We start from the raw sequence: 13090 nt of genomic DNA on the forward strand, positions 1-13090 counted from the left end.
TCCCCCCCCTTTAAAAAAAACGTAGCACGATTTTTAGCGCCGGCCGTGGCAGTAACAGCTCCGATGCTCGTAGAATTCCTATGAGTGTGGGAGCTGTTACCGCGGCGTCCGTTGCTAAAAAGCGCACTACCATTTTGTAAAAGGGGGAGGGGTAAATCTGATAATGTTTGTGGACATTTTAATTGTTGGGGGGAGGGGTTCCGCCTTTTTTTTTTTTTTACTTTGAAAAAGTTTCATTATCAGTTCTTTTTTTGTATATTTTCTTTAAAAGAAATCCTGTATAACGTTGCAACTCTTAAATTTGTAGGCGTGTTGTGAGCGAGTCATAACTCTTATCTCAGTCACCTGAGATAAGAGTGGAAAAGCGCCCTGCATTTTATATGTTCTTTGAAATTAAAAGAGATTTTTGTTTATAAAATCATGGCCTATCCTTATCTTTTTCTGTCACCTCAGTGGAATAAAGCCACAAAAGTCAACACATTTTGGATCTAACATCTTGTAACTCACTGTGCTAATGAAATAATGCATGCTATTTGCTCCTCAATGCACATAAAATGACAATTTCGTGCATTAGACAGTATTACCTTAGGAAAATAACAGCGGAAAAACCGAAACTGCCGATGGTGAGCACAGAAACAAATGTATTGCTTCAATAGTATATAACGAGTCGTGTTTTGGCCAACAGGCCTGCTTCAGGAGTCTATATACATAAAAAAATATATCAGAAAGCTAAAATCAATAAATAGACAATCTACTATAATAAAACGCTAAGCACGCATGCGCACTCTTACCTGCGTGATCCGTGATCTGTAGGTCACAGCGTTTTTATTTTTCACCGCTCGCCACTCCTCTGGAATGCTTTTACAGTGGCTCTTCGTAAGGACACATCATCAAAAAAAATTAAAAATTTTGTTAAACCCCCCCCCCCCCCCCCCCCCTTGTACTAAGCCATGGTAGTAGTTCCTACAGCAGCCCGGAGCACTAAATGATCCAACTCTCCTCCCGCACTCATAGAATTCCTTTGAGCGTCGGCGCATTTAGCCATGGCTTAGTGAAAGAGGGCCCAAGTTAGCCTTTGGGAACTCTCCAGAACTGTCAGTCTCAGGAAGGGTGAGCTTTTTAGTTAGTTCAGCTGGATTATTGCAATTCTGTTTTACTTGGGTATTAAACAGGGTAGTCCAGATCAGCTACAGTTGACACAAAACAGGGCAGCTAAACTTATCTTTGGAAAAAGAAAGTACGACCATGTCTCCCCTTTGTTGAGAAAGCCTCACTGGCTTCCAGTTCGTTTCAGGATACAGTTTAAGTGTGCATGCGTTATCTTTAAGTTCCTCTATGGAATATTTGAGCCCTCAGTTCCTTTATATTGGAATACTACTAGACCTTGCTATTCGAGAATTACACAGATATAGAAATTATCGTTTCTCTCTTCTAGAGGACTTAAATCTGTTGGGAAGCTTAGCAGATCTATGGCGTTCAAACTGGCAGAAATTTGGAACAAACTTCCTGACTCTGTAAGATTGATAGGTTAGTTACACCAATTTCGAAAAGATCTAAAAACTTGGTTGTTCACGCTATACCTACTGAAGTGTAGCATTGACAGCAAATTTTATTCTTGTAGTTTTACATTCTATTCCATATCTTGGTCTTAATTATTAGTGAATCTATGAAAGTGATGCACTAATAGCTTTCTTTAATCTTTTAGGTTTATATTCTATTATAAATTCTGATCTTAATTACTTGTGAACCGAGTCGAGCTCCTTCAGGAGATGACCCGGTATATAAACTGAAGACTAGATTAGATTAGATTATACTCTTGTTGAGTGATACAGTGGCATAGCATGGGCCCTGGGCTGGTGACGCCTTGCATTGCCAGGCCGTGCACCCCCAACTCTTCCCTGCTGCTTGAGCTGTCCCTCCCCAACTCTCCGCTGCTTGAGCGTCCGTTCCCCAACTGCCACATACCTCTTGAAATGTTTGCCAGCGCAAACAGCATCTTCCACCTACTGCTCGTGCCGGCCTCGTCTCCCTTCTGACATCACATCCTGGTCCCATAACCAGGAAGTGATATCAGAAGGGAGCCAAGGCCAGCACGAGCAGCAAGTGGAAGATTTTGCTTGCGCTGGTGAACGTTTAAGGAGGTACGCAGGTGCGGAATAGAGGCACTGGGGGCCCCCATGAAGACAGCACCTGAGGCAGTCTGGCCTCCCTTACTATGCCACTGGAGTGATAGCTTTCCTGTTTTCCGATGGTGTTCCTTTCTGAATTTCTTTGTATCATGTACACCGCTTTGGCCTGCTTGCCAGTAAAGGCAGTATATAAAGTTTAAATAAACATAGACCTAATGGAGTTTCTCTGTAGAAATAGTCTTTTACCAATTTATTAGATTTTTTTTTTTTTAAGGTGTAAATAAATGTGGAAAAAGGTGAGCCAGTTAATGAAGTACATTTGGATTTTCAGAAGACGTTTGACAAATTCTGTCATGAAAGGCTCCTTAGGAAATTAAAAGAGAAGTCATCTCGTGGTGACATTTACTCCTCCCCTGACGTTTATCTTCAACTGTATTCATACTATAGACTTCATGGCTCTGATCATCCCTCCACGGAGGTCTCTCTTCAGGTCTATTATTTATGGTTTGTGCTGTATTATTCATCGTGTAGGGTTTTTCATGGTACTACTCACCTGTTCCCTGTGGTCTTTCTTCATATGTTTCTGCTGTATTTAGAGAATGACACGGGGACAAATTTGTCCCCGTCCCCATAGGAGCTCAATTTCCCTGTGAGTTTTGTTGCTGTCCCTGCCCTTGCTCCATTCCTGTAAGTTCTGCCTTAACCACACAAGAACATAAAAACATAAGAATAGCCTTATTGGGTCAGACCAATGGTCCATCAAGCCTAGTAGCCCGTTCTCACGGTGGCCAATCCAGGTCACCAGTACCTGGCCAAAACCCAAGGTGTAGCAATATTCTATGCTACTGATCCAGGGCGCGCTCTTTCTCAATAACAGACTATGGACTTTTCCTCCAGGAATTTGTCCAAACCTTTCTTAAAACCAGCTACGCTATCCGCTCTTACCACATCCTCTGGCAAGGCATTCCAGAGCTTAACTATTCTCTGAGTGAAAATTTTTTCCTCCTATTGGTTTTAAGAGTATTTCCCTGTAACTTCATCGGGTGTCCCCTAGTCTTTGTAATTTTTGACGTCGTGAAAAATCGATCCACTTGTACCCGTTCTACTCCACTCAAGATTTTGTAGACTTCAATCCTATCTCCCCTCAGCCGTCTCTTTTCCAAGCTGAAGAGCCCTAACCGTTTTAGTCTTTCCTCATATGAGGAGTTCCATCCCCTTTACCATCATGGCCGCTCTTCTTTGAACCTTTCCTAGCGCCACTATCGGCCTCTTTTACAAAGCCGCGCTAGCGGCTGTGCTGCGCGAACGGCCCCGAAACCCATAGAGATTTAAAGGGCTTTGGGGCGGTTGCCACGCGGCTTTGTAAAAGAGGCCGTATATCTTTCTTGAGATAAGGAGACCAGAATTGAATGCAATACTCCAAATGAGGTCGTACACTTATGATTTTAAAGTGTTTGTGGCTTGTGCAGATAAGGACAGAGCTTGCGGGAAGGGGCAGGGACAGGAAAAGAACTTGCCGGGACGGGAAATGAGTTCCCGCGGGGACAGGGAAAAATTTGTCCCCGTGTTGTTCTCTAGCTGTATTTTGTACTTTCCAGGGTGCTGCTATTTCTTCCTCAAAGTTTCTGCTCACTCGTTTGTGCTGTGTTCATAATGGGTGAGGGGATGGGACTTGGTATAGCGTTTTTGGTTTTTTTTCTGCGTGGTTTACACAGTCAAAGTGGTTTACATGGGACCCGGCTCTGGGGGGGGGGGTTCAGAGCTGGCATTAATGAAATGTTTCTGATTAGAAATAGTGCAGCTACACCCTCAACTTCAATTTGGTCACCCCACATTGAATGATTCAGGCCGACCGCTAAATGAAGATTCAGGGTAAACTGATGGTTTTATTTTGTCAATTTCTGAGTCAGGGAGAAGGTTTTGGATATGTGATAGTAATACAAACTGTCCCTATACACCTTTCACATAAAAAAATATGTCAAGTGTCAACTCCAGACACACCGAAACTGGGCCTCTAGTGACTCGCATATAAAGATTTTGTCAAGAGTCTCTTGAGACCTCTGGGTTCAACCGGTGGAAGTGTCATCTGGTGTCTCTATAAAACTTGGGAGCACCAGCGTCTATTTCTGAGGTATTGGAGACGCCGGTACACTTTCGTCCTGGCGGCTTGGAGAGTGCGGAGAGCGCTCATCTGGGAGGCTGCCGTGCTCGACTGTGGCCAGCTTCCCACAGAGGAAGAGCTGACGTGGCCAGGGAAGTGGTCCCAAGGGCAGTACCAGCGCGCTGATGTTCCCCTCTTCCTTCGCATCCGGTGTGGTTTAAGACCTATGGGGACTGTCTGACCCTGAAGAGAAAGAGAAACAAGGCATGGAGGAAGCTCAAAAAACAAATTAATTCATAAATATTATTACCTAAGGGGGAGTGGTAGTGTAAAGGCTTTCCAGGTGAAGAGAAAAATGTACTATTATCAAAAGAAATGGTTGTTACAACAGAAGGGATACTTTTCTCTACACTTTGTGAAGAGACAGCTACGAAAGTCACAACATTTTCTCATGGCATCTGCAAAAATGTCTAGGTTAAAAAAAAAACCCCAAAATCCGGCAAAACACAGCAGAGTTGTCAAGTTTACACTAATTTTGTCTCCTGCACACATGGGAAAATCTCAGTTCAAGGGCTACAGTGACTAGTTTTCCAAATCCCAGAAACAAGGCCGAAAGAGCCGGGGTGAAAGAATTAAGGGAAGCACAAAGAGAGAAATCTAACAGCACAGCGGTAATGTGTCAAAACGGCAAACCAAGACGAGAACTGCAGAGATGATGCACAAAAGGCCAGTTGGTAGCCACAAGAAAATGGTCCACAGAGGGTTATAATCCGGGACCCGACCCGGTCCGTGTTTCGAAAAACACTCCTTCCTCAGGGGTCCTAAAGGTATTGAAACCACATTCTAGGGAATCATTTGGTATACAACTGGATAAAAGTATGCAAATTAGGAGATAAAAATGAAACTGGTTAGACCCAGAGGTATGTCAGGACTCAATTCCCCAAAGTTTCATATTCATTATAAAATTAATAAAAACTGACGAATAAAGATAGATTATAATAATAATAGTGACCCGGGAGTTCTAGGCGGTTCACATCAATCAATCATAATACATACAGTACAAATAGATATATAAAATTGAAATCATCTAAAATTTCGGCAAAGTTAAAAGCTTACAGTGGGAAGATACAAACAATTTAAAATGAGATAAACATTATAAGTAAGTAATAAGATACATTAGGATGCCAGTCCATTGAATAATTGAGTTATTATCTGTTTTCTAAAATCAAGATAAGAGGAAGCTTCTAACGCAATTTTGGCAAGCCATATATTCAGTTTGGCCACCTGAAAAGAAAGTCTTAAGGTATTTACCTGAGGAGCTGAGTACTTCTCCTGGTCCCGGCTTACTTGATGGATGGCTTCACACCTTATGCTGTAGCTGGGAGCAGTCTGCGTCTTTTTTTGGGGGAGGAAGGCAGACAAGAAAATAATCTTATTGCTTACACATTGAAAAAAAAAACCCCAAATCTCACAAGGGATCATAGCCTGGAATCATGCAGAAATCATGGCTTACCCTACCTAGACATTGTGTTCCCCCGCGAATTTGCGGTTCGCAAATAACCACGGACTCGCTCACTCGTGGTCTGCTCCGACCGCCTCTTCCTGTAGTAAAGTCGGGCTACACCAATCAGGAAGCTGCATGTCAAAGCAGCTCCTGATTGGTGTAGCCTGACTTTACTACGGGAACAGGCGCTCGGAGCAGACCGCGAGTGATTTTCTTCACCCGCCGGCGCTCCAGCTGCCCTCTCCTGTCTTTATTTTTTTTTTTAATTTTGGGGGGTTCCTGGAACAGAACCCCCATGAATTTCAGGGGGGAGTACTGTATACTTACAGTGGTGTAGTAAGAGTGAGCGGCACCGGGACGGTGGCACCCCCTCCCGCCCTCTTCCTGGCCCCCCTGTCACAAGCGCGTCCCCTTCCCTTTCCATGTACCGTTTTAGCTTCAACGGCGTGCGCAGCATGCTGCCCATGTCAGTGTCTGCTCGCCGTTTGACGTCACTTCTTAGGCACAGGTCCCGGAAGTGACGTCGGAGAGCGCCCGATGCCGATGCGGGCAGCAACCTCACATCAGGGAAAGATACGGGGAACGCAAGAGGCGCGTGCACGTAGCAAGGAGAGGAGCGGGGAGCGAGCAAGTGGGAGGGGGGAGGAGGAGGAGGAGGGGTGCCACCCGTTTGCTCGCTTCCCGCTCCTCTCCTTGCTGCGCACACGTGCCCCTTGCGTCCCTTTCCCCGGTGCGAGGCAAAACGCTAAAGCAAGATTTCTGGTAGGAGCTTCACATCATGATCATATTACAGCAGACCCTCAATATTCGCGGGGGTTAGCTGCAGAGCCGGCCCACAAATATGGAAAAACCGCAAATAGGTTTTTGAGCCAGTTTTGACCCTCCCCCGCCTCCCTCCTGCGTCCCCGACCTTACCCGGTGGTCTAGTGGCAACGTGGAACAGGAGTGATCGTCCTATGCTCCTCCCCCTTGCAGAGCCATCATCAAAATGGCTGCCGTGAGTTCCCGTTGTTGTCTCGAGACTACAACGGGAACTCACAGCAGCCATTTTGATGACGGCTCTGCACGGGGCAGGAACGTAAGGCGATCGCTCCTGCCCTGCATCGCCGCTAGACCACCAGGTATGGTCGGGGACACTTCACTTTTTCCCTAAAAAAGAGGGAAAAAGTTGTTTCCAGTAAATGAGGGGGGTTACAACCCCCCAAACCCTCCACAACGCCGGCACGATCTCTGTTAAGTAAAGTGGGGGGGGGGGGGTTCCCCACCAACACCCCCCATCGGAGCCCCTTAAAATACTGTTTTTCTTCGGCGCGCTTCCGCCTTGCGCTCAGTTGTCTGCGCTGGATTGTCGTCGCGCGCTTTTGTCTATGAACCGTTGGTGCCATTTATCAGTTCATTTTAGTAACACAAGTGAGAGAGGCATTATCTGCCCTCCTGAGGGACCAGCAGCCATTCGGCCCCTAAATTCGGCGATACGCGGAACTGCCTGCGCTTTCCATCCTGTGTGCACAAATAGGATCGAGAACAGGTTCTAGAACATTATTTATTTTATTTATTTATTTTTTTAAAAAAAAATTTTCTCGCTCGCTACAGCCTGCGATTCTGAGCGCGTTACAAAATACACGCGGACGGTAATTTAAAACATATTAAACACAATAGACAGAATTCTAATACGCAGACCTCTATCAAGTAGCGACCAACACTTAGGGCTCCTTTTTATGAAGGTGCGCTAGCGGTTTTATCGCACGCACCGGATTAGCGCGCGCAGCTGAAAATCTCAAAAGGGGGCGGTAGCGACTAGCGCATGCTATTCTGTGCGTGAAGGCCCTAGCGCACCTTCGTAAAAGGAGCCCTTAAAACCAAATGTAAATAGTACAACAGTCGGCTCTCCGCTGCTAATTGCGCGCGTGATATCGCTCAAACAGTACGGCTTTAATCGATTTCCTAAAATGTATTAAAGATGGAGATCCTTTGACTTCAGGCGGCACGGCGTTCCGTAGCAGAACGCCCTGCGCTGCGATCATCGAGCGACGATGACCCACTAATGTCACCTGTTTCCAAGATGGAAGTTCTAAGCAGAGCTGTTCATCAGAACGTAACGTTCGACTTGGCTGATATTGGATACAAAGATTAGTCATCACTGCCGGTTGCTTAGCACAGAAACAAGTAGTAGAGGTCTGCACGGGAACGGGGATCGCGGGAATCCTGCGGGTCCCTTGGGAATCCCCCCTAACCCACGGGACTCCAACGGGAACCCCCCTCTGGCCCACGGGACTCCCACGGTGATGGAAGGCTTTGGAAGCAGGGTTCGTCCATATAATATAATGGACACGTCAGCCTTAGTAAAAGAGGGGGTTTATAAGTTAATTACCTGAACAGAAAACAAAAAAATAGTTCCACCAAAGAGATTCCACAAGGAAAACAGCAGCGCAAACACAAAAGAAACTGTGGAATTGATGATCCTGTCAGAAGGAATTGCTGCTTTTTATGGGCACCGGCGGGGATGGAGGTAATTCTTTGCGGGGATGGATGAGGACGGAGAGGATCCTGATGGGGACGGGTGGGGACGGAGAGGATCCTGGCGGGGACGGGCGGGAATGGGTGGGATTTCTGTCACCGCGCAGCTCTCTAGGATGTAGTCTAGAAAGGAACCTAGAACGTAGCCTGGTCTCCTGTCTAGAACGTAATCCGTGAATAAGATTTGTAAGCCAGAGAAATGTGTGCTATGCAACTCTGAGGCTGCAATAAAATCTCTGGATTTATTTGAATTTGTCATTGTTCGTCTAACACTCACTGGCTCTCTTTGGATCGCTTCTTCATTCACTGAGGCCATCTTCGTGTCCGCCTGAAGACTTTTGTCATGTGCCTTTGGCAAGCTCGAGATGCTGGGTGGGTGAATGTCTTCAGGCATTCGAAGACTAGATTTGCAGGCACACATGACATATGAGGCATCTGTTCCTATATGTCCCTTAATAGAAAGAGAGAGAAGACACACACACAAAGATATGAAATTAACTTTATGTAGGCATAAAGCAGACCGTATCTTGTAATATCTCAAATACCGTAGAGAGAGAAGCAGAGATATAGAGAAGAAAAGATTATGCCAGATGGGTGAGACAAAAAAATAAAAAAAGACAGAGGAGGGAGATCAGAAGGAAAAAGAGGGCTAGAGTAGGGGCAGTGAGGTAGCAAGGATAGGTGGGTCCCAAAGTGACGCCCCTTCACGGTACCTTTGTAACTTTGGCGCAAGCAGCCACAAATTTGCCGCCCGTGTCAGTTTCGGCGCTCTCTCTGATGTCGCTCCCTAGGCGCAGGTCCCCAAGTGATGTCGGAGAGAGCGCCAAAGCTGCCCGAATTAAAAAGGTATGGGGGAAGGGAAGGTGCATGAGCGCAGCAGGGGAAGGGGTGGGAAGGAGGAGGGGTGCCAGCGCCCTGAGGAAGGCCGTACCTGGGGAGGACTGCCCCCCTCACCGCCCCCCCCTCTTATTATAATAATAATAATAACTTTATTTTGTATACCGCCATACCCAGAGAGTTCTAAGCGGTTCACAACAATTAATTAAGATTACAAACTAAACTAAACTAAACCTTAGGTTTGTATACCGCGCCATCTCCACAAGCGTAGAGCTCGGCACGGTTTACAGGGTTAGATTGAAAAGGAGCTACAATGAAGGGTTATAGGAAAGGAGCTAGGAAGATAAAGAGGGGCAGGATACCAAAGATTTTTGAAAAGAGCCAAGTTTTCAGGTGTTTACGGAAGGATTAGAGGGAACTTGAAACTCTGAGCGGGGATGTGAGGTTATTCCAGAGTTCTGTGGTTCTAAAGGGGAGGGATGTTCCTAGTTTTCCTACGCGGGATATACCTTTTGCAGAGGGGAATGATAGTTTCAGTTTTTGGGAGGATCTAGTGGAATTAGGATTAGAGGAGTTCCAGAAGAGTGGGATAACGGGAGGGAGGATGCCATGTAGGATCTTGAAAGCTAAACAGGCACAAACGAAGATAACATTGGAATTAACAATTTTTGGAATATACATGTCATTGAAGTAGACAGGAATTAACAATTTTTAGAGTGTACAGGTCAATGAAGTTGACAGGAATATACAAGAGTGTACAATAGAAATATACAAGAGTGTACAATAGGAATATACAAGAGTGTACAATAGGAATATGCAAGAGTGTACAATAGGGGGTAAAATTTTATTTACAGGGAAAAATATACAGGTCAGTGAAGTTAGATGGTTTGGTGGGTGTAGTAGGAGGGGAAGGTGGAGGTTCATGTGTATTGAAGGGAGTAGAAGAAGCGAGTGGGAGTGTTAGGGATTCTGTCCGTGGAATAAGTTAGTTTTGAATTTTTTTTCTGAAGTCAAGGTAGGTGGTGGCGTCAAGTACAATTTGGGTATGCCATGGGTTTAGTTTGGCCGCCTGGAAGGAGAAGGTTTTGTCAAGGAACTTTTGAGGTGACATAGTTTTAGGGAGGGGAAGGCGAACAGATGAATTCTGCGAGAGTTCTTATTGTTGTGATTTAATTTAAAGTGGGGGATGTAGCTTGGGGATAGACCAAACACAGTTTTGTAGCTGAGGCATGCGAACTTGAATAGGACTCTGGATTCAAAAGGAAGCCAGTGCAGTTTATGATAGAAAGGGGTGATATGCTCCCATTTGTTTAGGCCAAATATAAGGCGGTGTTCTGAATCAGTTTTAGTCTCCTGGTGGTTTCTTCATGGAGCCTAGGTAAATGATGTTGCAATAATCCAGGATGCTGAGATTGGAGGATTGTACTAACAGTCGGAATGAGTTGTCATCGAAATATTTTTTTATGGAGCGGAATTTCCAGAGCACCGAGAAGCTTTTCCTGAAGGTAAGATCAGTGTGCTTCTCAAGGGATAGGTGTTTGTCTAGGGTGACTCCTAGTATTTTTAGGGTTTGTTCTAGGGGGAAGTCCGATCCATTCACTTGAATTGAGGTATCTTTGATTTTATCGTTGGGGGAGGCCAGGAAGAATTTAGTTTTGTCAGCGTTTAGTTTTAGTCTATAGGATAGCATCCAGAGTTCTATCTGCCTGAGTAAGTGTGATATAGAGTTAAGCAGCTCTAGGGTGAAACTGGTTAGTGGGATGATTATTGTGATGTCGTCTGCGTAAGTGAAGAATTTATGCCACGGTGCTTTTATGTTCTTATGTGAGCAATCAAGCTATTGTGACATCACTGCTGAGGTTGGCTCTTAGGCATTGGTGGAATGAGGCATTATGACATCACAATTTCAGCTCTGGAATGTTGCTACTCTTTGGGTTTCTGCCAGGTACTCTGTTCCAGTACGGCAATTCTTATGTTATTCTATAATAAATGTGAACCACTTTGTACCACAGACAGGCAGTATATCAAATATTACCCTGTCGACTTACCCAAGCCAGACAGCTCTCCTTTTTGAAGGCGTCAGGCGTGGCTTCGTGTTCTGGTTTAGTGGGACGCTTCCCATGGTTTGAACTTCGGGTTTCGGTGGGGATGCTGCCGGCTCTAGGTTCTGGTGTCACCCTCTTGACTCCGCTGCATAGGTTCCAAAAGAAACCAACCATGTGTTCCCAGTCCTAGAGGGAAAGAAGCAACATGGAAAGCAAATAAAAGCAGTTCTCTAGACGCAGTGGTTCCCAACCCTGTCCTGGAGGACCACCAGGCCAATCGGGTTTTCGGGCTAGCCCTAATGAATATGCATGAGAGAGATTTGCATATAATGGAAGTGATAGGCATGCACATCTGCCCCGTGCATATTCATTATGGCTAGCCCGAAAACCCGATTGGCCTGGTGGTCCTCCAGGACAGGGTTGGGAACCACTGCAAGTCTAGAAGTCATTTAGCAAGAAGCAAATCCACTCAGAAAAGCTCCAATTGCCTTTGTCCTCCTCCCTAGGGTTACTCGATTTTCAGTTCGGAAAATCCTGACCCTCTTAGACCCACCCCCAGGCCTGCCCCGTTCCACCCATCTCCGCCCCATCATGTCCCAGTCATGCCCCCTGCTGCCTGCTCTGGTCGGGCAGGAGTCCATTCGTGCATGCGACACGATGATGTCATGGGCACACACGCGTGCGCGTGTTGCCCTTCTGACTGACGGCAAATTTTGAGGGAGGCTTTTCAAAACTCAGACAAAGTGCCCGGTTTTGAAAAGTCGTCTGGACCCCCGGACATGTCCTCAAAAGGAGGATGTGTCCAGTGAAACCTGGAATTCTGGTAACCCTCCCACCTTCCCCCCCATCTTAGTAGGTGCGCTGTTCTGCTGATCGCCATCTGAGCCTCCCCCACTTGTACAGGTCTTAGGTATATGGGAGTAGGAAATTCCCTAACCCCTATTGGTCCCATTTGTCTGTTTTGAATTGTAAGCTCTATTGAGCAGGGATTGTCTCTTATATGTTTAACTAGTATTTTAGCCCGTTACATTAACGGGTGCTAGAATATATGTCTGTCTGTCTGTCTGTCTTTCTTTATTTCTGTCTCTCTCTCTCTCCCGCTATATTTGTTTCTGTCTGTCTCTCTCCCTGGCCCCCTTTGTCTGTCTGTCTTTCTGTGTCTCTCCCTGCCCCTGAAGTCCGTTAACGGCGAACGTAAAGACCACGTCAACCGAATTGAATTCAGTGGCTGAGGGGAAAAGCAAATGCCTCGTTGGGAAGATGGCTAGGGACTCGCGCATGCGCACTCCTGCGACCACAGACCTACGGATCATGGAAGCACGCAGATAGGAGTGCGCATGCGCGGCTAGCGTTTTATTATATAGGATATTCATTGTGGATATCATGAAACCTCGATGGGACTAGGTGTGCCCCAGGGACTGAATTGGGAATGGCATTTCTAGAACCATCATCTACACACCTAACTGCGATATTTAACGATGAATGTTTATGCCAACCACTGACATGGTGTACTCAGCCGCACTTCATGTAAATCCTAAATCACCACAACCTTCTTGTAGTATCTTCCCTAAAGATAATCAGTACGAGGCAGAACGAAAAATGGAATCATTTACCCATTTATCTTCAGGAAGACACACGTTTAGAGCGATTTAAAAGCTCATCGAAGAGCTTCCTTTTCATAGATGCTTTCGGTAATTAGCAGAGGAGAATCCTTGATCTCGTTTGTCCACCATTAATGACGTAACTCTTTAAAGAATAGGTAATTCAAATTAACAGGGTCTCCCTTCCTCCGTGTTCTCTCCCTTAAGTGTTCTTTTCTTTCCAAAATTGTGGTTCAACCCTTCGGTTTCCAAGCATTGGTAGTCCTAATTATGTATAACCTTTTTATTTTTATGTACATCGCTTTGAAATCATCATAAAAGCGCTTTTATCAAATTTTTAATAAGCCAGAAATCCC

The 13090-nt window shown here is 45.6% G+C and overlaps 1 protein-coding gene across 1 annotated transcript; it reads right to left on the minus strand.

The window, feature by feature from the left end:
- Nucleotides 1-4224: 4224 nt before the first annotated feature.
- LOC117349794 lies at nucleotides 4225-11307 on the minus strand. Its single transcript, XM_033923388.1, has 4 exons — nucleotides 11137-11307; nucleotides 8529-8702; nucleotides 5542-5625; nucleotides 4225-4473 (listed from the first exon to the last, which is right to left on the minus strand). The coding sequence occupies exons 1-4, from the start codon at nucleotides 11305-11307 to the stop codon at nucleotides 4225-4227; spliced, it is 678 nt and encodes a 225-aa protein (XP_033779279.1).
- Between the last annotated feature and the right edge of the window lie 1783 nt (nucleotides 11308-13090).

The sequence above is a fragment of the Geotrypetes seraphini genome, chromosome 16 (assembly GCF_902459505.1).
Source record: "Geotrypetes seraphini chromosome 16, aGeoSer1.1, whole genome shotgun sequence".
Classification (NCBI taxonomy): Eukaryota; Metazoa; Chordata; class Amphibia; order Gymnophiona; family Dermophiidae; genus Geotrypetes; species Geotrypetes seraphini.

Coding starts and splice junctions, on each gene's coding strand:
- LOC117349794 (XM_033923388.1), bottom strand. CDS start 11,307: ATGGTTGGTTTCTTTTGGAACCTATGCAGCGGAGTCAAGAGGGTGACA. Junction 8,703..11,136: donor AGGAGAGCTGTCTGGCTTGG/GTAAGTCGACAG, acceptor CTTTCTATTAAG/GGACATATAGGAACAGATGC. Junction 4,474..5,541: donor AGAAGTACTCAGCTCCTCAG/GTAAATACCTTA, acceptor CTTTCTCTTCAG/GGTCAGACAGTCCCCATAGG.